A 22,122-nucleotide genomic window follows, 5' to 3' on the forward strand; every position below is an offset into this window, starting at 1 on the left:
ACACTTGATTAATGGGCTAAATCAAGTTTATATTATTTAACATCACCCTTAAACTTGATTTACCATTCCAATTAAGCTTCTTAACTTGATAAAGTCTTCTTACTTGAGCAGCTTTTTTTAGTCCATAAAGCATCTTTTTAGCTTGCTAACTTTGTCTTCTTCTCCTTTCACCTTGTATCTTAGCGGTTGCTCAATGTACACTTCTTCCTCAAGGACTCCATCAAAGAAGGCAGACTTCATGTCCATCGGGTGAATTCTCCGCCTATGTTGAGCTGTAAGAGAGAGTATTAGTCTTATGGTCTCCATGCGAGCGATCGGAGCTAACACCTCGTCATAATCAATCCTAGTCTTTTGACTGTAACCTTTTGCAACTAGCCTAGCCTTGTATCTTTCAATTTCTCCCTTTGCATTGTTCTCTATTTTGTACACCCACTTGACACCAATAGTGATGGAAGCTTGCTTGAGAAGCTTCTATGGAGGCTGAATCTTTGAGCTCAATGAGGTCCTTCAATGGTGATTTTCAACCATGGAGATGCAGCGGAAGGTAAAGGAGAAGAGGTGAGAGGAGGCGTCATCCACTAGGGAATAAGCCATGGAAGGAGGAGCTTCACCACCAAGAGAGTGCCTTGGATAAGAAGCTTAGAGAGAAAGCTTCAATGGAGAAAGAGAATGAGGGAGAGAGAGAGAGAAAGAGAGAGAGAAAGTGGCATAGAAAATTGAAGGAAGAAAGGGAGAGAAGTTGAACTTTGAAGTGTGTCTCACAAGACTCTCATTCATCAAAGTTATGACAAGTGTTATACATGTTTTTATTTATAGCCTAGGTCACTAATTTCATTTCATGTGAATCTAAGAGAAATATTCCAAGGATATGCCTAAGGCATCTTAGCATATTCCAAGAATATACCAAAGGCATCTTAGCATATTCCCTTTAGATGCTACAAGAATGGAAGGTGTGCCTCTAGCACATGAGAAAGGAACATGCCACAAGAATATTCCAAAGGAATATTCCAAGAATATGCAAAAGTCATCTTAGCATATTCCTTGAGAAGCTAGAGGGGGGAACTATACACACCCCTCCAATAGCTAAGCTCACCCCATGCCAAAATACATGAAAATACAAAAAAGTCTCTACTACAAAGGCTACTCAAAATTCCCTAAAATACAAGGCTAAAACCATATACTACTAAGGTACCCTTAACTCGTAGGATAGGGTGTTCTTAATTTTTAGGGTACCCTACAAACCTAAAATGGCCAAAATACAAGGCCCAAAAGAAGGAAAATTTATTCTAATATTTACAAAGAAAAGTGGGCTCATACATAGCCCATGGGCCCAAAATCTACCCTAAGGCTCATGAGAATCCTAGGGCCTTTTCCTGCATCTCTGGCCCAATCTTGTTAGAGTCTTCTATCCAATTCCCTTGGGGGGTAGGATTACATCAAATAGCCTTGTGCCTTTTTGGAAGGGAAACGAGTTCCCATGTGTCATTCTTTTTGATGAATCTAATTTCTTCGTCCATCACATCTATTCATCTTTTATCTTGCGCAACTTCTTCAAAGTCCATTGATTCACAATATGCAAAGAGACAAAATAGTGTGATATTATCCAATCTCTCAGTTCCATCATAAAGATCTTGGAGGGTTCTTGTACGTGACACAACCCTTTCACTCTTAGGAGATGGCAAAGTATCTTCATGAGTGGTTGATGTTGATGGGGTAGCTCTTGCTGAACATGTTGAGGTGTATTCTCTTCTTCAAGTGGAGGAAAAAGTTGCATTCCTTTTCATGAGTCTCAAAGTCCCATTGTCCTTCTACACCCAAAAACCCTCAAGTGAGAGATATCAGGCTTTCTTTCACTCCATGCTTCTTGTGGTGTCTTTCCCCATACACTTCTTGTTGAAGATCGATTGGTCAAATAAACTGCACATGCCACAACTTCTGCCCAAAATTATTTTGGCAATTTCTTTCTTTTGAGCATGCTTTGAGCCATATCAAGAATCCTTCTATTTCTTCTTTTCGCCACAACATTCTATTGGGAGGATCATGGAACCGTCAGGGGACATCTAATTTCATTTTCTTCACAAAACTCTCATAACTCTTTGGAAGTGAATTCTCCTCCTCGATCAATCCTCATGGATTTGATCTTTCGACGATTTTCTTTCTCCACTGCAGCTTTGAACTTCTTAAAGGCAAAAAAGACTTATGATTTTTGCTTTAAGAAATAGGCCCATGTTGTTCTTGAAAAATTATCAATGAAAAGGAGGAAATAACTATTTTTACCTAGTGAGCTTGGCTTGATTGGCCCACAAACGTCAGCATGTATTAGCTAGAGTGGCTTCTTAGCTCTTGGGTTTGACTCCTTTGGAAAAATCATTCTAAATTGCTTGCCAAGTAAACATCCTTCACTGAGTTGATCGGGGTGGTTAATAGAGGGTAGTCCTCTCACCATCTTCTCCTTTGATAGCAGACTTAAGCCTCCAAAATTTAAGTGCCCAAATAGAAGATGCCATAGCCAGGATACATCAATGTAGCAAGCTTTAAGACATTTTGCAACATCGTTTTGGATATTCAACAAGAGCATCCTATTTCTTGACATTGGTACCTTGGTGATTAGATTGTTTCTCCCATCTTTGATGGAAAGACTGGAATCTTTCATGTGAATATCATAGCCTTTTTCGAGTAATTATCCCAAACTCAAAATATTGTTCTTCATATTTGGGACGTAGTAGACATTTGATATGAATTCATGTCTTCCATCTTTCAAACAAATTAAGATCTTACCTTTGACTTTTACAAGAGTCTTGGAATTATCAACAAATGAGATATTGCCACTTACTGATTCATCAAGATCCATGGGCATGCTTCTTTTTCTGCACATATGGTTGCTTGCACCAGTGTCAAGGTACCATGTGCTTTCTTGGCTACCTTCATTGCCTCCACGTGCTAGGAGCACTATTTCAAACTTCTCGTCTTTTTGCTCCACATAGTCTCCTCCTCAACTCTATTCTTGGTGAATCTACATTCTGAAGCATAGTGGCCAATCTTTTGACAGTTATAGCATCAGGTTTGAGATTTATCATACCTTGTGCTTGTATAGCCTCTTCCATGTTCTCTTGTTGAGCTTTTTCCTTTCTCGTAATTGTTATTGATGAAATTTGAACTTTGTCCACTATCCCATGTCCAACCTGTTAGTGCTTAGCTCTACTGAGTTTTAAAAGATTGGCTAAGATTTTGTTAAAACATAAGCACTTAGACAATGAAGGAAAGCTGGAGTTGCTGCACATGATGTCCAACGTTATGTCAAAGAATAAGATCGGGCTGCACAATGCACAAGGCAAGATGAAATGTCAAATGAAGAATTGAAGCTGCAGGATTCACGATGTCGGATACAATGTCCAGGACATCCTGCTCGAAAATACTGGAATTGCTAAAAGCATTGAAGCTGCAGGATCCACGATGTCGGATACAATGTCCAGGACATCCTGCCCGAAAATACTGGAAGGCAAGATAAAAGTCAAATGAAGAATGGAAGCATCCACGATGTCGGATACGATGTCCAGGACATCTGGCCCGAAAATACCGGACATATAAATCTGTTATATCTTTAACAGATTATTGTGCAGTTAGCAAGAGATTAGACGATCTATCTTCAGGAACGAATTAAAAGATAATTAAAGTTTGAATTACAAACTAGAAGAGTTCGTTCAGGGATTAAAGATTAAAGATAAAAACTAAAAGATCAAACTGTATCTTTTAGATCTTTAAGTGCAGATTTTCAGGAAAGTGATAGATCTCATCCAGCACAAGTAGTTGCAGCCCAGAAACGCACACTGCTATATAAACATGGAGGCTGCACGAGTTCTGGACCAAGTCCGGGATTGAAGAGTTATTTTGTGAGTTTTGGGACTTGAGTGTTTTGTGAGCCACCTTGATGTTACTTTAACATCAAGTGTTGGACCTGAGTGTGTAGAGTTGATCTCTAGTGTGTAGAGTTGATCTCTAGTGTGTGGAGTTGATCTCTATTGTTCAGAGAGCAATCTCTGGTGTGTCTTTGATTTGTTTGTAAACACGGGAGTGTGATTGAGAGGGAGTGAGCGGGGTTCTCATATCTAAGAGTGGCTCTTAGGTAGAGATTGCACGGGTAGTGGTTAGGTGAGAAGGTTGTAAACAGTGGCTGTTAGACCTTGAACTAACACTATTTTAGTGGATTTCCTCCCTGGCTTGGTAGCCCCCAGATGTAGGTGAGGTTGCACCGAACTGGGTTAACAATTCTCTTGTGTTATTTACTTGTTTAAATTGTACACACTGTCAAATATAATCTGCATGTTCTGAAGCGTGATGTCGTGACATCCTGTACGACATCTGTCCCCAGTATCAGAATTTCAATTGGTATCAGAGCAGGCACTCGAAATCACTGAGTGAGATCTAGGGAGATAAATTCTGATGAACATGGAGAAAGAAGGAGGACCAGTGAACAGACCACCTATTCTGGATGGAACCAACTATGAATACTGGAAAGCAAGGATGGTGGCCTTCCTCAAATCACTGGATAGCAGAACCTGGAAAGCTGTCATCAAAGGCTGGGAACATCCCAAGATGCTGGACACAGAAGGAAAGCCCACTGATGAATTGAAGCCAGAAGAAGACTGGACTAAAGAAGAAGACGAATTGGCACTTGGAAACTCCAAAGCTTTGAATGCTCTATTCAATGGAGTTGACAAGAATATCTTCAGACTGATCAACACATGCACAGTGGCCAAGGATGCATGGGAGATCCTGAAAACCACTCATGAAGGAACCTCCAAAGTGAAGATGTCCAGATTGCAACTATTGGCTACAAAATTCGAAAATCTGAAGATGAAGGAGGAAGAGTGTATTCATGACTTCCACATGAACATTCTTGAAATTGCCAATGCTTGCACTGCCTTGGGAGAAAGGATGACAGATGAAAAGCTGGTAAGAAAGATCCTCAGATCCTTGCCTAAGAGATTTGACATGAAAGTCACTGCAATAGAGGAGGCCCAAGACATTTGCAACATGAGAGTGGATGAACTCATTGGTTCCCTTCAAACCTTTGAGCTAGGACTCTCGGATAGGGCTGAAAAGAAGAGCAAGAATCTGGCGTTCGTGTCCAATGATGAAGGAGAAGAAGATGAGTATGACCTGGATACTGATGAAGGGCTGACTAATGCAGTTGTGCTCCTTGGAAAACAGTTCAACAAAGTGCTGAACAGAATGGACAGGAGGCAGAAACCACATGTCCGGAACATCCCTTTCGACATCAGGAAAGGTAGTGAATACCAGAAAAGGTCAGATGAAAAGACCAGTCACAGCAAAGGAATTCAATGCCGTGGGTGTGAAGGCTTTGGACACATCAAAGCTGAATGTCCCACTCATCTCAAGAAGCAGAGGAAAGGACTTTCTGTATGTCGGTCTGATGATACAGAGAGTGAACAAGAAAGTGATTCTGACAGAGATGTGAATGCACTCACTGGGAGATTTGAATCTGCTGAAGATTCAAGTGATACAGATAGTGAAATCACTTTTGATGAGCTTGCTATATCCTATAGAAAACTATGCATCAAAAGTGAGAAGATTCTTCAGCAAGAAGCACAACTAAAGAAGGTCATTGCAAATCTGGAGGCTGAGAAGGAGGCACATGAAGAGGAGATCTCTGAGCTTAAAGGAGAAGTTGGTTTTCTGAACTCTAAACTGGAAAACATGACAAAATCAATAAAGATGCTGAATAAAGGCTCAGACATGCTCGATGAGGTGCTACAGCTTGGGAAGAATGCTGGAAACCAGAGAGGACTTGGATTTAAATCTGCTGGCAGAATAACCATGACAGAATTTGTTCCTGCCAAAAACAGCACTGGAGCCACGATGTCACAACATCGGTCTCGACATCATGGAACGCAGCAGAAAAAGAGTAAAAGAAGTAAAAGAAAGAAGTGGAGGTGTCACTACTGTGGCAAGTATGGTCACATAAAGCCCTTTTGCTATCATCTACATGGCCATCCACATCATGGAACTCAAAGTAGCAGCAGCAGACAGAAGATTATGTGGGTTCCAAAACACAAGATTGTCAGTCTTGTTGTTTATACTTCACTTAGAGCATCAGCTAAGGAAGACTGGTACCTAGATAGCGGCTGTTCCAGACACATGACAGGAGTTAAAGAATTCCTGGTGAACATTGAGCCCTGCTCCACTAGCTATGTGACATTTGGAGATGGCTCTAAAGGAAAGATCATTGGAATGGGAAAGCTAGTCCATGATGGACTTCCTAGTCTGAACAAAGTACTGCTGGTGAAGGGACTGACTGCAAACCTGATCAGCATCAGTCAGTTGTGTGATGAAGGATTCAATGTAAACTTCACAAAGTCAGAATGCTTGGTGACAAATGGGAAGAGTGAAGTTCTAATGAAGGGCAGCAGGTTAAAGGACAACTGTTACCTATGGACACCTCAAGAAACCAGTTACTCCTCCACATGTCTATTCTCCAAAGAAGATGAAGTCAAAATATGGCATCAAAGATTTGGACATCTGCACTTGAGAGGTATGAAGAAAATCATTGACAAAGGTGCTGTTAGAGGCATTCCCAATCTGAAAATAGAAGAAGGCAGAATCTGTGGTGAATGTCAGATTGGAAAGCAAGTCAAGATGTCCCACCAGAAGCTTCAACATCAGACCACTTCCAGGGTGCTGGAATTACTTCACATGGACTTGATGGGGCCTATGCAAGTTGAAAGCCTTGGAGGAAAGAGGTATGCCTATGTTGTTGTGGATGATTTCTCCAGATTTACCTGGGTCAACTTTATCAGAGAGAAATCAGACACCTTTGAAGTATTCAAGGAGTTGAGTCTAAGACTTCAAAGAGAAAAGGACTGTGTCATCAAGAGAATCAGGAGTGACCATGGCAGAGAGTTTGAAAACAGCAGGTTCACTGAATACTGCACATCTGAAGGCATCACTCATGAGTTCTCTGCAGCCATTACACCACAACAGAATGGCATAGTTGAAAGGAAAAACAGGACTTTGCAAGAGGCTGCTAGGGTCATGCTTCATGCCAAAGAACTTCCCTATAATCTCTGGGCTGAAGCCATGAACACAGCATGCTACATCCACAACAGAGTCACACTTAGAAGAGGGACTCCAACCACACTGTATGAAATCTGGAAAGGGAGGAAGCCAACTGTCAAGCACTTCCACATCTTTGGAAGTCCATGTTACATTTTGGCAGATAGAGAGCAAAGGAGAAAGATGGATCCCAAGAGTGATGCAGGAATATTCCTGGGATACTCTACAAACAGCAGAGCATATAGAGTATTCAATTCCAGAACCAGAACTGTGATGGAATCCATCAATGTGGTTATTGATGATCTAACTCCAGCAAGAAAGAATGATGTCGAAGAAGATGTCAGAACATCGGGAGACAATGTAGCAGATGCAGCTAAAAGTGGAAAAAATGCAGAAAACTCTGATTCTGCTACAGATGAATCAAACATCAACCAACCTGACAAGAGACCCTCCATTAGAATCCAGAAGATGCACTCCAAGGAGCTGATTATAGGAGATCCAAACAGAGGAGTCACTACAAGATCAAGGGAGATTGAGATTGTCTCCAACTCATGTTTTGTCTCCAAAATTGAGCCCAAGAATGTGAAAGAGGCACTGACTGATGAGTTCTGGATCAATGCTATGCAAGAAGAATTGGAGCAATTCAAAAGGAATGAAGTCTGGGAGCTAGTTCCGAGACCCGAGGGAACTAATGTGATTGGCACCAAGTGGATCTTCAAGAACAAAACCAATGAAGAAGGTGTTATAACCAGAAACAAGGCCAGACTTGTTGCTCAAGGCTACACTCAGATTGAAGGTGTAGACTTTGATGAAACTTTCGCTCCTGTTGCTAGACTTGAATCCATCAGATTGTTACTTGGTGTAGCTTGCATCCTCAAATTCAAGCTGTACCAGATGGATGTGAAGAGCGCGTTTCTGAATGGATACCTGAATGAAGAAGCCTATGTGGAGCAGCCAAAGGGATTTGTAGATCCAACTCATCCAGATCATGTATACAGGCTCAAGAAGGCTCTCTATGGATTGAAGCAAGCTCCAAGAGCTTGGTATGAAAGGCTAACAGAGTTCCTTACTCAGCAAGGGTATAGGAAGGGAGGAATTGACAAGACTCTCTTTGTCAAGCAAGATGCTGAAAACTTGATGATAGCACAGATATATGTTGATGACATTGTGTTTGGAGGGATGTCGAATGAGATGCTTCGACATTTTGTTCAACAGATGCAATCTGAATTTGAAATGAGTCTTGTTGGAGAGCTGACTTATTTTCTGGGACTTCAAGTGAAGCAGATGGAAGACTCCATATTCCTCTCACAAAGCAAGTATGCAAAGAACATTGTCAAGAAGTTTGGGATGGAGAATGCCAGCCATAAAAGAACACCTGCACCTACTCACTTGAAGCTGTCAAAAGATGAAGCTGGCACCAGTGTCGATCAAAGTCTGTACAGAAGCATGATTGGGAGCTTACTATATTTAACAGCTAGCAGACCCGACATCACCTATGCAGTAGGTGTTTGTGCAAGATATCAAGCCAATCCTAAGATAAGTCACTTGACTCAAGTAAAGAGAATTCTGAAATATGTAAATGGCACCAGTGACTATGGGATTATGTACTGTCATTGTTCAGATTCAATGCTGGTTGGGTATTGTGATGCTGATTGGGCTGGTAGTGCAGATGACAGAAAAAGCACTTCTGGTGGATGCTTCTATCTGGGCGACAATCTTATTTCATGGTTCAGCAAGAAGCAGAACTGTGTGTCCCTATCTACTGCAGAAGCCGAGTATATTGCAGCAGGAAGCAGCTGTTCACAACTAGTTTGGATGAAGTAGATGCTCCAGGAGTACAATGTCGAACAAGATGTCATGACATTATACTGTGACAACTTGAGTGCTATTAATATTTCTAAAAATCCTGTGCAACACAGCAGAACCAAGCACATTGACATTAGACATCACTATATCAGAGAGCTTGTTGATGATAAAGTGATCACACTGAAGCATGTTGACACTGAGGAACAAATAGCAGATATTTTCACAAAGGCATTGGATGCAAATCAGTTTGAAAAACTGAGGGGCAAGCTGGGCATTTGTCTGCTAGAGGATTTATAGCAATTACTGTTATCTGAATGTGCTCAAACGATTATAGCACATTCACTACTGGGCCAAAACAGATTTGACCGTTGCTTCACACGTCCCTCTACATTCCGCATTCAAATTTACATTTTAGTGGTAATCTCGTTTTCAGCATTCCACAACAGCTCTCAGATTTTCACTAAACCATTTCAAAAGCTCTGTTTCTCCATGGCTACCTCACCAAAAGATACTGCAGCTCCTGGCTCACCCTCTGTACCATCATCTCCGCACCAGGAACAACCTGAATTCAACATCCAACCCATACAAATGATTCCTGGTCAAGCCCCTGTTCCTGAGAAACTGGTCCCCAAACGACAACAGGGAGTGAAGAATTCTGAAAACCCTAGCCTTGCAACAAGTCCTAGGGAAGTAGACACGGAGATGGACAAGAAGATCCGCAGTATTGTGAGTAGCATTCTGAAAAATGCTTATGTTCCTGATGCTGATGAAGATGTTCCAACATCTTCCACCCCAAATGTTTCTGTGCCTGATGCTGATAAAGATGTTCCAACATCTTCCACTCCAAATGCTGAAGTCCTCCCTTCACCCAGTGAAGAGGAATCAACAGAGGAAGAGGATCAAGCCACAGAGGAGACCCCTGCACCACGGGCACCAGAACCTGCTCCAGGTGACCTCATTGACCTTGAAGAAGTAGAATCTGATGAGGAACCCATTGCCAACAGGTTGGCACCTGGCATTGCAGAAAGGTTACAAAGCAGAAAAGGGAAAACCCCCATTAAGAGGTCTGGACGAATCAAGACTATGACACAGAAGAAGAGCACTCCAATCACTCCTACCACATCCAGACGGAGCAAAGTTGCAATTCCTTCCAAGAAGAGGAAAGAAATTTCCTCATCTGATTCTGATGATGATGTCGAACTAGATGTCTCGACATCAAAGAGGGCCAAGAAATCAGGGAAAAAGGTGCCTGAAAATGTCCCTGATGCACCATTGGACAACATCTCATTTCACTCCATTGGCAATGCAGAAAGGTGGAAATTCGTGTATCAACGCAGGCTTGCTGTAGAAAGAGAACTGGGAAGAGATGCCTTGGCTTGCAAGGAGATCATGGACCTCATCAAGACTGCTGGACTACTGAAGACAGTCACCAAGTTGGGAGATTGTTATGAAAGCCTAGTCAGGGAATTCATTGTCAACATTCCCTCTGACATAACTAACCGAAAGAGTGATGAGTACCAGAAAGTGTTTGTCAGAGGAAAATGTGTTAGATTCTCCCCTGCTGTAATCAACAAATACCTGGGCAGACCAACAGATGGAGTGGTGGATATTGCTGTTTCTGAGCATCAAATTGCCAAGGAAATCACTGCCAAACAAGTCCAGCATTGGCCAAAGAAAGGGAAGCTCTCTGCAGGGAAGCTAAGTGTGAAATATGCAATCCTGCACAGGATTGGAGCTGCAAACTGGGTACCCACCAATCACACTTCCACTATTGCCACAGGTTTGGGTAAATTTCTGTATGCTGTTGGAGCCAAGTCCAAATTTAATTTTGGAAACTATATTTTTGATCAAACTGTTAAGCATTCAGAATCTTTTGCTGTCAAATTACCCATTGCCTTCCCAACTGTATTGTGTGGCATTATGTTGAGTCAACATCCCAATATTTTAAACTACACTGACTCTGTGATGAAGAGAGAATCTCCTTTATCCCCGCATTACAAATTGTTTGAGGGGACACATGTCCCAGACATTGTCTCAACATCAGGGAAAGCTGCTGAGGAAGAGGAAGATGCAGCAGAGGATACTGAATCAGATGATGATTCTGAAGCCACCCCATGACCATCAGACCTTTACTTTTGCTTTTTACTTTTACTAGCTATAAGGGCATGTCCCTTTGAACAATTGATTGTTATTGGTCTGTAATATTTGCACATTAATTTCATGCATTCTACCTTTGCCAAATTTATGTCTAAAAATGGGGAGTAGTAGTATGTATGTATTATGCATGATTTTGAGTAGTAAGATACTATGTATGCAGTAGTAGTAGGATACGATGTATGCATGATTCATGATTTTGAGGGGGAGTTGTATGTATATGATTTTGAGGGGGAGACAAACTGCTGCAGCTGATGATGACTGGTGTAAGCTACTAGCTGATAGAAGATGCTGCAGTGAAAGAGCATTGAGATAGGGGGAGCAGAAAGCTGATGTCACGTGAGATGTCTTGACATCCTGGAGAAGACTTGTAGATTTGCAACTTGCAGAATTTCCGCTGTGCTTGATTACTCTGATAATGAAAGTTGCTGATCCCACTTGCATAACTGCTCGTACCTGCTCAGGAAGTGTCTAAGTATGTTTTAGACAAAATTTGCCAAAGGGGGAGATTGTTAGTGCTTAGCTCTACTGAGTTTTAAAAGATTGGCTAAGATTTTGTTAAAACATAAGCACTTAGACAATGAAGGAAAGCTGGAGTTGCTGCACATGATGTCCAACGTTATGTCAAAGAATAAGATCGGGCTGCACAATGCACAAGGCAAGATGAAATGTCAAATGAAGAATTGAAGCTGCAGGATTCACGATGTCGGATACAATGTCCAGGACATCCTGCTCGAAAATACTGGAATTGCTAAAAGCATTGAAGCTGCAGGATCCACGATGTCGGATACAATGTCCAGGACATCCTGCCCGAAAATACTGGAAGGCAAGATAAAAGTCAAATGAAGAATGGAAGCATCCACGATGTCGGATACGATGTCCAGGACATCTGGCCCGAAAATACCGGACATATAAATCTGTTATATCTTTAACAGATTATTGTGCAGTTAGCAAGAGATTAGACGATCTATCTTCAGGAACGAATTAAAAGATAATTAAAGTTTGAATTACAAACTAGAAGAGTTCGTTCAGGGATTAAAGATTAAAGATAAAAACTAAAAGATCAAACTGTATATTTTAGATCTTTAAGTGCAGATTTTCAGGAAAGTGATAGATCTCATCCAGCACAAGTAGTTGCAGCCCAGAAACGCACACTGCTATATAAACATGGAGGCTGCACGAGTTCTGGACCAAGTCCGGGATTGAAGAGTTATTTTGTGAGTTTTGGGACTTGAGTGTTTTGTGAGCCACCTTGATGTTACTCTAACATCAAGTGTTGGACCTGAGTGTGTAGAGTTGATCTCTAGTGTGTAGAGTTGATCTCTAGTGTGTGGAGTTGATCTCTATTGTTCAGAGAGCAATCTCTGGTGTGTCTTTGATTTGTTTGTAAACACGGGAGTGTGATTGAGAGGGAGTGAGCGGGGTTCTCATATCTAAGAGTGGCTCTTAGGTAGAGATTGCACGGGTAGTGGTTAGGTGAGAAGGTTGTAAACAGTGGCTGTTAGACCTTGAACTAACACTATTTTAGTGGATTTCCTCCCTGGCTTGGTAGCCCCCAGATGTAGGTGAGGTTGCACCGAACTGGGTTAACAATTCTCTTGTGTTATTTACTTGTTTAAACTGTACACACTGTCAAATATAATCTGCATGTTCTGAAGCGTGATGTCGTGACATCCTGTACGACATCTGTCCCCAGTATCAGAATTTCACAACCTTTCCTCGACCGTGACCTCGACCTCGACCTCATTGACTTCTCTCATTTCCTTGACTTTCTTCATTCTCCTTCAGTTGAATCTTGAAGAGTTACTCAGTGATCTCTTGCTTCTTCTTACGCTTCTCCTTATAAGCTTGCAGTGATCCTTGAAGTTGTTCTATCATCATAGTTTCTAAATATTTGGTTTCCTCGATTGTGACAACAATGTGCTTAAATTTAGGATCTAATGAGCATAATATCTTCTCCATAATTCTTACATCTTCTAACTTCTTACCATTTCTTTTTAGTTGATTTGAAACAGTGAGAATTCTTGAAAAATAATCAGAAATGGACTCTGACTCTTTCATATGTAAGGATTCAAACTCACCTCTTAGAGTTTGGAGACACACATTCTTTACTTTGTCTTCTCCTTTGTGAGAGGTTTGAAGCTTATGCCATGCCTCCTTAGCGGATGTTGCATTAGAAATATTCTCGAACGCATTATCATGTAATGCTTGATAGATGAGGAAGAGAGCTTTCTTATCTCTCTTTCTTGAATCCTTTAAAGTCTCCTTTTGTGCTTGGGATAATGAAGTCTCATCTTGCGGCTCCTTATAGCCTTTTCCAACCATTTCCCAAACATCATGTTCTCCAAGAAAGGCCTTCATTTTGATGCTCCAATTGTCATAGGTGCTCCCCTTTAGAAGTGGAACTTGGAAGGATGCTACTCCACTGATTGCCATAACTATAGAGGAATTTCTCATCAGAACCTAAGCTCTGATACCACTTTGGAAAGAAGATGGTTATATGAAGTATTTGAGAGTAATGAAGGAGGAAAAATATTTGAAAGAAGGCTAGTTTTTATGACTTGAGAAATGCTTTTGTTTTGGCTTCTTTTGGCTTTGTTAGATTCACTTACAAATGACAACCTCTCCCCCTTTTATAGGCTTCAAGGGGGAGTTCTAGATACATCAAGAAATATTCCACACACTTCAAGGGTGAGTTCTACACACATCTCCCAACTACTTAGTTCTACACACTTCTTCCGATTAAATATTACTTCTACTTATTTCTATACTTCTCTAGAATTTTCTTTGGAGTAGTAGCACAAACTTTAATGGGCCTAACACTTGATTAATGGGCTAAATCAAGTTTATATTATTCAACAAACTCAACAGTATGATAAGAGGAACAAGATAACTAGCCAACTCATAAACTTTAGGAATTTCTGCATCCTGAAAAGGAAATTGCATATATGTTAATTTCAGGACCACCTTTTTGGATGCAAGCTCTGGAACTACTCTACTATCACCAGGAAAGAGATTATGAAAGTGATTGGATTATTCTTAGTTAGTGTGAATGGAGTAGAATTAAACATACTTAAAGAAGCTAGATACCTGGCTAAGAATAGTTCTCCAAGTTCAAAAGCCGCTACTTGTGATGTACTAAATTGCACCAAATACATGTTGAGAAGGAGCTTTATAGTACTTGTGTAACATATGTAAGTTGCACCAAAAAATTCTTCATCATAGTTTGCCAAATTTTCTAAAGGCAGATTAGAAAAGTGCTATCACAATTGGAAAGTATTTGTCAAAATGAAACAAAACACTCACTAGTGTAATGGGGTGTAGATAATGGTTAAGGGAGGCAATGCAATTTTATGAACTTGGAATCAAAATTTACAATTTTAAGAGGTAGAGGTAATGTAAATGACTACAATTCCATGAATAACAAGTGAAGTGTGTGTGTACACAACGAAATTGATTTTTCCATTCTATTCATGGGTGTATGAATTAAGAAAGAAAAAAAAAGATTTCAACGTGATAAATGATAATTTTGATATTGATGTAATGAATTCTATAAGCAGTTGGAAGACCGTAGCAAATATTCTCTTATGTAGAAATGTTAGCTTGACGAGAACATTGACCTGAACACTATATAATCATCACTTTGTTATTGACAATCATGCATGGAATGTGAGCGATTTTATTCCACTCTCCCTCCATTGCTCTTGAAACTTGCCTTTAACAAAACACATGGTTTGATGGTCAGCATGGAAATCTAGGAAGGCATTCTCTCTTTTGGAAATGACTCCAATCTCTGACTATCTGAAATCTCCACACTTTAAAGATTTGCAAAATGCACAAGAGAAGTGGGTAACAATTGCACTTCCATTTTCATCAACGCATTAACAAGCTTGTCCCCTCGAACCCGTAACTCCATCAGACAAGTCAGCTGCTGCAAACCCTAATTAGCAATCGCCGACGTGGTCAAACTCCCACATTAGGAAATCTCAAGTGTCCGCAAATGAACTGGAAAACCACCTTCTACAAAAGCCAGCAAATTCGAAATCCCATAAACACTCATTTGATAAAGTCTAGAGAGAGCGTTGATTGGTTTAGGAAGTGATTTCAGTTTTCCGCAAGTGGACACGAGGAAATTGTTTAGGTTTGGAGTGACCAATGATCCGCTATCGGGAACTGTCTCCAGCTTCAAACACGCGTATATGGATAAACTCTCAAGACACAAGAGACTCTGCCATGATGAACACTGCATGACGCTAATATGTTTAAGATTCTTGCAACCCAGAATGAATAGGCTTTTGAGAACAGGGGAATGGGACAAGGGGAATGATGTCATGAGTCACATCTGTTGAATATATGCAAATTCTCCCGTGATGTGTAGCATGGTAAGGATTCACAAGATAGGAATTGGAGATTCTGGCAAAAAAAGGAAAGTAAGATAGTGCAATGTTGTGGGCAAAATGTTTTCTGGAAACGACACTAGAGAGGGAATGCCTGTGATAGTTAACTGTGTAAGAGAATAAAGGGAAAGTGTCATTAGTAGCCTTGTAAGGTTGCCATTATTCACCATGTCATCTGGGTGGTGTTGTGAGTTGAGCATGGGACATTGGGACAACTCCAGTTCTGGTAGTAAAGGAAGATTGTTGGGTAAGTTTCATTTGAGTTTAAGATAGTCGCATAGAAAAAGACGCTTCAGAATTGGAAACTTTACAAATGCGCCTTTAATTAAGTTCCATTCCTCCCACTCTTGCGTTTCTTGAAAGCTCAAAATCTCCAATGAGGGAAAGGGTTGAAACAAAAGGGAGCTGGAACAAGTTCCCTAGAATTAAGTTCCAATAGTCCTAACTAAATTTAGTCCTGAAATGATGAGTTTCTTGAGACTAAGTAGCTGTCCTAGTGGAGGCAGTGACCAACAATGCTCACAGCCACTGATGTGCAAATACACCATGTTGGCAAAAGAGGAATCTTCAAACCAATTTGGAAAGCTGGTTCCACCATAGGATTGAATGTTGAATTTCTTTAAATTTGTTGAAGGTTGTAACTGATTGAGTATGAGCTTTTCAACTTGCAAGTCTTATGAGGTATCATAGTTCCTTTTCAAGTCCAACTCATCAATTTTCTCTTCTTCAAATTTTTTTGAAAAGCTTCTGAGGAATGAGTAACATTCTATAGCATTGAGATTGAAAGTTTCACTTGTAAATGGGGAAATTTTCCCAGCTCCGAGACCTTTAATCCATCTTGTTGTTTGCTAACAACAAAGTTAGACAGTGTTTGGAGATTCTTCAGTCCTGCTATTTGCACTGGCATCTCTTTCAATTTGGTGCCACTAATGTCAAGGTTGAATAAATTAACCAAATTTCCAATTTTCTTTGGCAATTCAGTGAGTAACCAGCATTTGGACAACAATAGGGTTTGTAGATTTTGGAGCTTGTATGTTGTGTCTGGCAATCTTTCAATTTTAGTGTTAGAGAGATCTAAGTATCTAAGGTTTGTCAAGTTTCCAAGAGAGTCTGGTACCTCAGTGATGTTATTGAAGTGTGACAAAGATAACACCATTAACCGTTTCATAGCTGGCAGCAAGTCAAATAGTAACTTGTTTGATAGGTAATGGCTTTTCAGGTTAGGATATTTTGATGACCACCAATGTCTCAATGGTAAGGCTACAAAGTGCAAAGACATTTTGCACCATAAAGTGTATCAAATCTACTGAAGCAATTGTGGAAGCAAAGCTTTCCAAGTTTATTTTGATGATGCCAAAGACTCAAGTCAAGAATCAAGAGTCAAACAAGTTTCAAAGAATCAAAGAGTTGTTCAATCAAGAATCAAGATTCAAGAAAAGAATCAAGAGAAGACTCAAGATATGCAAGAACCATTAAGATAAGTATTAAAAGTTTTTCAAAATATTGAATAGCACAATTTTGTTCAAGAGAATTTTTCAAAAAGAAAAATCTTTTACCAAAGAGTTTTACTCTCTGGTAATCGATTACCAGAAGGAAGTAATCGATTACCAGAAGCAAACTTTCTTTTCAAATTGATTTACAAAGCAGCAATCAATTACCATAATCATATAATCGATTACCAATATTTTAAAACATTAGATTTCAAATTTCAAGAGTCACAACTTGTGATAAAACATTTTCAAATCATTTCAAACTTGTGTAATCAATTACACAATACTTGTAATCGATTACTAGTGTTTCTAAACGTTTTGATTTTTAAATTTAAACATGAAGAGTCACATATGTTGATGTGTAATCGATTACACTATGATGATAATCGATTACCAGTGACTTATTTTGAAAAATGAATTACCAAAAGTCACAATTCTTAAAGTGACTAGTTTTTGAAGATTTTTTAAAAGTCATAACTTTTAAAGTGACTAGTTTTCAAAAAGAGTCACAACTTTTAAGTGACTAGTTTTCATAAGAGTCACAACTCTTAAAGTGACTAGTTTTGAAGAAATTGCCAAAAGTCACAAATCTTTTTCAAGAGCCATAAAATGGCTATACATATGTGACCATGGCACAACTTTCAAAGCATGCATAACATATTTCTTTCATTCATTCATTCATCTTTCTAAGAGTTTTTGTTCAATACTTTCTTTGTAAAGAAAAGTTCATTGGCCAAAAACTTGTACTGTTCTTCTTCTTCTTTCCTTCTTCCTCTTGCCAAAAGATTCAAAGGACTACAGCCTAAGAATTCTTTTGTTTCTTCCTTCTCCCTCTTGCCAAAAGATCCAAAGGACTAACCACCTGAGAATTCTTTTGATTCTTCCTTCTCCCTCTTGCCAAAAGATTCAAAGGACTAACTGCTTGAGAATTCTTTTGATTCTTCATCTTCCCTTTAAACAAAAGATTTCAAAGGACTAACCACCTGAGATATCTTTTGTTTCCCCTTACAAAGATTCAAGGAACTAACCGCCTAAGAATTCTTTGTCTTAACACATTGGAGGATACATCTTTTGTGGTACAAGTAGAGTGTACATCTACTTGGGTTGTAATACTGAGAACAAGAGAGGGTACATCTCTTGTGGATCAGTTCAAGTGGAGTGTACATCCACTTGGTTGTTCAAAGAGAACAAGGGAGGGTACATCCCTTGTGGATCTTTGCTTGTAAAGGATTTTACAAGGTTATTGGAAATCTCAACAACCAGTGGTTGCTTGGAGACTGGACATAGGCACGGGTTATGGCCAAACCAGTATAAATCTTGTATTTGTCTTTCTTCTTCCCTACACTCTTTATTTTTCCGCTGTGCACCTTTTGTTTCCACTTTACTTTTTTCTAAGTTATTGTTTCTGTTCTTTACTTTCTCATAACTTAGTAGTAAAGCCTAATTGAATCTAGTAACATTAAGAAGGATAATTTTTAATTAATCAAGACACGTTCATAATTAATTCAGCCCTCCCCCCTTCTTAATTATTCCGAGACCACTTGATACCAAGAAAAATGGGTATTTTAGAAATCAAGAACATAATACCACTTACTAAGTTTTAAATTTAAGCATGAATTCAAAAAGAAAGGGGGAGAAAGAGATGAGTGAACGATAGAACAAAACTTGCATGTATTCTCTTGATTTCAGGTTTGTCATCATCAAAATTTTTGTTCATCATCATGAAGCTTGCTTCTACAGCAATCATGCCTCCTTCTGTTGTATGACAAGTGCCGAGCTCTTTCAAGATGAATTTCATGTGGCTTTGGATCTTCGTTCCTAATGCAATATGCAGCAGAAACCATTATGGCTAATTCATTGATGAGACCATGCATGATAGCCAAAAGGATTATGTAGCAACCAGACCTAAAAGGAGAAGCATTGTACCTGCGTACTTGAAGGATTACATATAACAAACTCTACTGACGTGGCACCTCTGTCTGATCCCTGTCTGCCATTACTCCCACCACTACACCTTTATTTCATATTTCCATTACACCTTATTAGCACAAAATTACAAATTTAGTTAGCATAATTCTAGTATAAATATGAGTATCATGTAATATGGTAGATAATGAAAATCACTATTTTCCTCACTCTCATCTCCTGCTTCTAGGAGGAACTGGTCCCTTTAAACCAGAGCAATTTTCCTAACATTTTTTGTGCTCTTGTTGAGAGACCCATGGCAGAATCTACGCGATCCAAAGCTAACTCCGATCACCTGGAGGAAGCTATATCCAAGCTCACCATCTCCCTCAACGATACCCTACATAACCTCATGCATAAAATTAACGAGCTCATCAGTAACCTGCAGAAACCAGAACCAATCAGTCACTCACCTTCGTCTTCTTTGGCCATCCCTTCTACCGCGACTCCCTCTTCTTCACACCGCATGAAGCTTGAGGTTCCCAGGTTTGATGGAGAAAAACCCCTTGGTTGGATCTTTAAGATCAACCAATTCTTCGAGTATCACGTGACCCCGGAGCATGAACGGCTGACGATTGCCTCCTTCTACATGGATGGTCGTGCTCTGGCATGGTTCCAGTGGATGACGAGCAACAGACAGTTCATATCCTAGCCACTTTTCCTTCAAGCCCTGAAATCCAGATTCGCGCCTTCACAATATGAGGATCCTACTGGCACATTATTTAAATTAACCCAGAAAGAAACATTTAACGCTTACTTCTCGGAGTTTAAGGACCTGGCAAATCGCATTGTTGGCTTGCCATCTCCTTTTCTCCTGAGTTGTTTTGTCTCGTGACTATCCCCGAAGATACGCAGAGAAGTTCAAGTGCACCAACCTTTGATGATGGCTCAGGCGGTAGGGTTGGCACGTTTACAAGAAGAGAAACTCTTCGATGCTCGCCGACAGGGGCGTAACAGGTTTGGGCCCGCTTACCCCTCATCCAGGGTAACTCACACTTCCCCACCCACAACCTTTTTGAAACCTTCCCCACCAACAACCTTTTCGAGCCCTCCAATTTCCCCTCCCACTCCAAACCCACTGTTACTACCCACATCTTTAAGATTACCCCCCTCCAATCCTGTCCCTCTCAAACACCGTTCACCGATGGAGTTGGCTTCCCACTGGGATCGAGGATTATGCTTCAACTGTGATGAAAAGTTTCACCGTGGGCACAAATGCTCCTCTATGGTTTTCTTGCTGATTTCGGATGAAGATGATTCCCCTTTTGAAGACAATGTGACTTTGGATCATCCACCCGGCCCACCCGATGACCTAGACCTAACCCCGGCCCAAATCAGCTTTCATTCCCTTTCGGGCCACCTAGCACCTGAGATGCTGAGGTTACTAGGTTATATCAATGTGCACCCCATGGTGATTTTAGTTGATGGGGGTAGTACCCACAACTTTATTCAAGCACCATGAGCAAGGTTGTTGGGCCTGCCTTCGCGCAATACAAACCCACTGAGTGTCATGGTGGGTAACGGCCAACACTTGAACTGCGATCAACTCTGCAAGGGAGTTCCAGTGTTGATTCAGAAAACGTAGTTTACGATACACTTACAACTCCTTCCCCTGAGCGGTGCTAACCTGGTGCTAGGAGTCCAATGGCTTAAGGCTCTCGGACCCATTCTCACAGACTACAACACCCTTTCCATGAAGTTCTTCCATGATGGTCATTTAGTTGAACTAAAGGGTGATGATGTGTCTACTTTGGGTCTCCTTTCACACCCCCAGGTTCATCGTCTTCTCCGAAAGGATGGCACGAGTGCGTGTTTCCATATAGCCATCACCACCATAGAGCTCCCCTCAAGCCCAACCACTACAATCATCCCCTCCAAAATTCAACCCCTTCTAGCCAAATGCAACTCCTTGTTCCAACCACCCCAATCCCTGCCACCTTCGCGTCCCACAGACCATCACATCCACCTTCAACCTCATTCAGAGCCTGTGAATGTTCGACCATATAGATACCCTCACTTTTAGAAACACGAGATTGAGAGCCAAATTGAGGACATGTTACAGAAAGGCCTTATTCCTCCAAGTATCAGTCCTTTTTCTTCCCCTGTTCTGTTAGTCAAGAAGCACGATGGGTCGTGGCGTCTCTGTGTAGATTATCGGGCACTAAACGTGATAACGACAAAGACCGTTATCACATTCCCACCATTGACAAGCTGTTAGACGAGTTGGGAGGTGCAAGCTGGTTTTTTGACCTAGATCTTTTGCAGGGTTACCAAATTCGGATGCATGAACCTGATGTTGCTAAGACTGCATTTCATACCCACCCTGGTCATTATGAGTTTAAGGTGATGTCGTTCGGGTTGTGTAATGCCCCCTCTTCATTTCAAGCCACAATGAACGACATCTTCCGACCTTACCTCCAGCGATTCTTCATTGTCTTCTTCGACAACATTTTAATATACAGTCGAACTTTGCTGGAACATCTACTCCAGTTAAAGAAAGCTTTTGAGACCCTTCTTCACAATCAATTCGTCCTTAAGTTTTCTAGATGCTTCTTTGAGCAACCACAAGTGGAGTACTTGGGCCACGTTGTTTCGGGCCAAGGAGTTGCACCAGTCGCTTCCAAGGTTCAAGCAATAGATCAATGGCCTATTCTGAAAACCATGAAAGCTCTACAGAGCTTTCTAGGACTCGCCGGATTTTACTGTCGGTTCATTCGTGTATATGCCTCTATCGTTGCTCCTCTAATCAAAATAAGCACCAGGGAACCCTTTGAATGGACATGCGATGTTGATCAAGCATTTAGGATCCTAAAGGAGGCCCTAACATCTGTTCCTGTTCTTATATTGCCCGATTTCACCCTTCTGTTTACCCTGGAAATGGACGTGTCCGGAGTTGGCATGGGCGTAGTGTTATCATAGAAGGGGCACCCAATTGCATTTTTTAGTAAGCCATTCACTCCCAAATTGTTGCAAGCTTCAACTTATGTGCGTGAATTATGTGTGATTACGATTGCGGTTAAGAAGTGGAGACAATATCTGCTTGGTCAACAGTTCACCATTTTTAACCGATCATTAGAACCTTAAGGAGCTCTTGACTCAGGTCATTCAAACCCCAGAGCAACATATGTATTTAGCCAGACTCATGGGTTATGATTATTGCATCCAATATCGGTATGGTAACACTAATTTAGTGGCTGATGCTTTATCTCGAAGATCTGAGAAAACAGAAGGTACCA

At 40.6% G+C, this 22,122-nt stretch overlaps 1 protein-coding gene across 1 annotated transcript; it reads right to left on the bottom strand.

Annotated features, from left to right (window-relative positions):
- Positions 1-12,837: 12,837 nt before the first annotated feature.
- Positions 12,838-13,470, bottom strand: LOC102668417 (uncharacterized). Its single transcript, XM_006579105.1, has one exon. The coding sequence runs from the start codon at positions 13,468-13,470 to the stop codon at positions 12,838-12,840; it is 633 nt and encodes a 210-aa protein (XP_006579168.1).
- Positions 13,471-22,122: the final 8,652 nt, after the last annotated feature.

This window comes from Glycine max, chromosome 4 (assembly GCF_000004515.6).
Source record: "Glycine max cultivar Williams 82 chromosome 4, Glycine_max_v4.0, whole genome shotgun sequence".
Classification (NCBI taxonomy): domain Eukaryota; kingdom Viridiplantae; phylum Streptophyta; class Magnoliopsida; order Fabales; family Fabaceae; genus Glycine; species Glycine max.

Excerpts from the sequence above, each read along its gene's own strand:
- LOC102668417 (XM_006579105.1), bottom strand. The coding sequence starts at position 13,470 with ATGGCAATCAGTGGAGTAGCATCCTTCCAAGTTCCACTTCTAAAGGGG.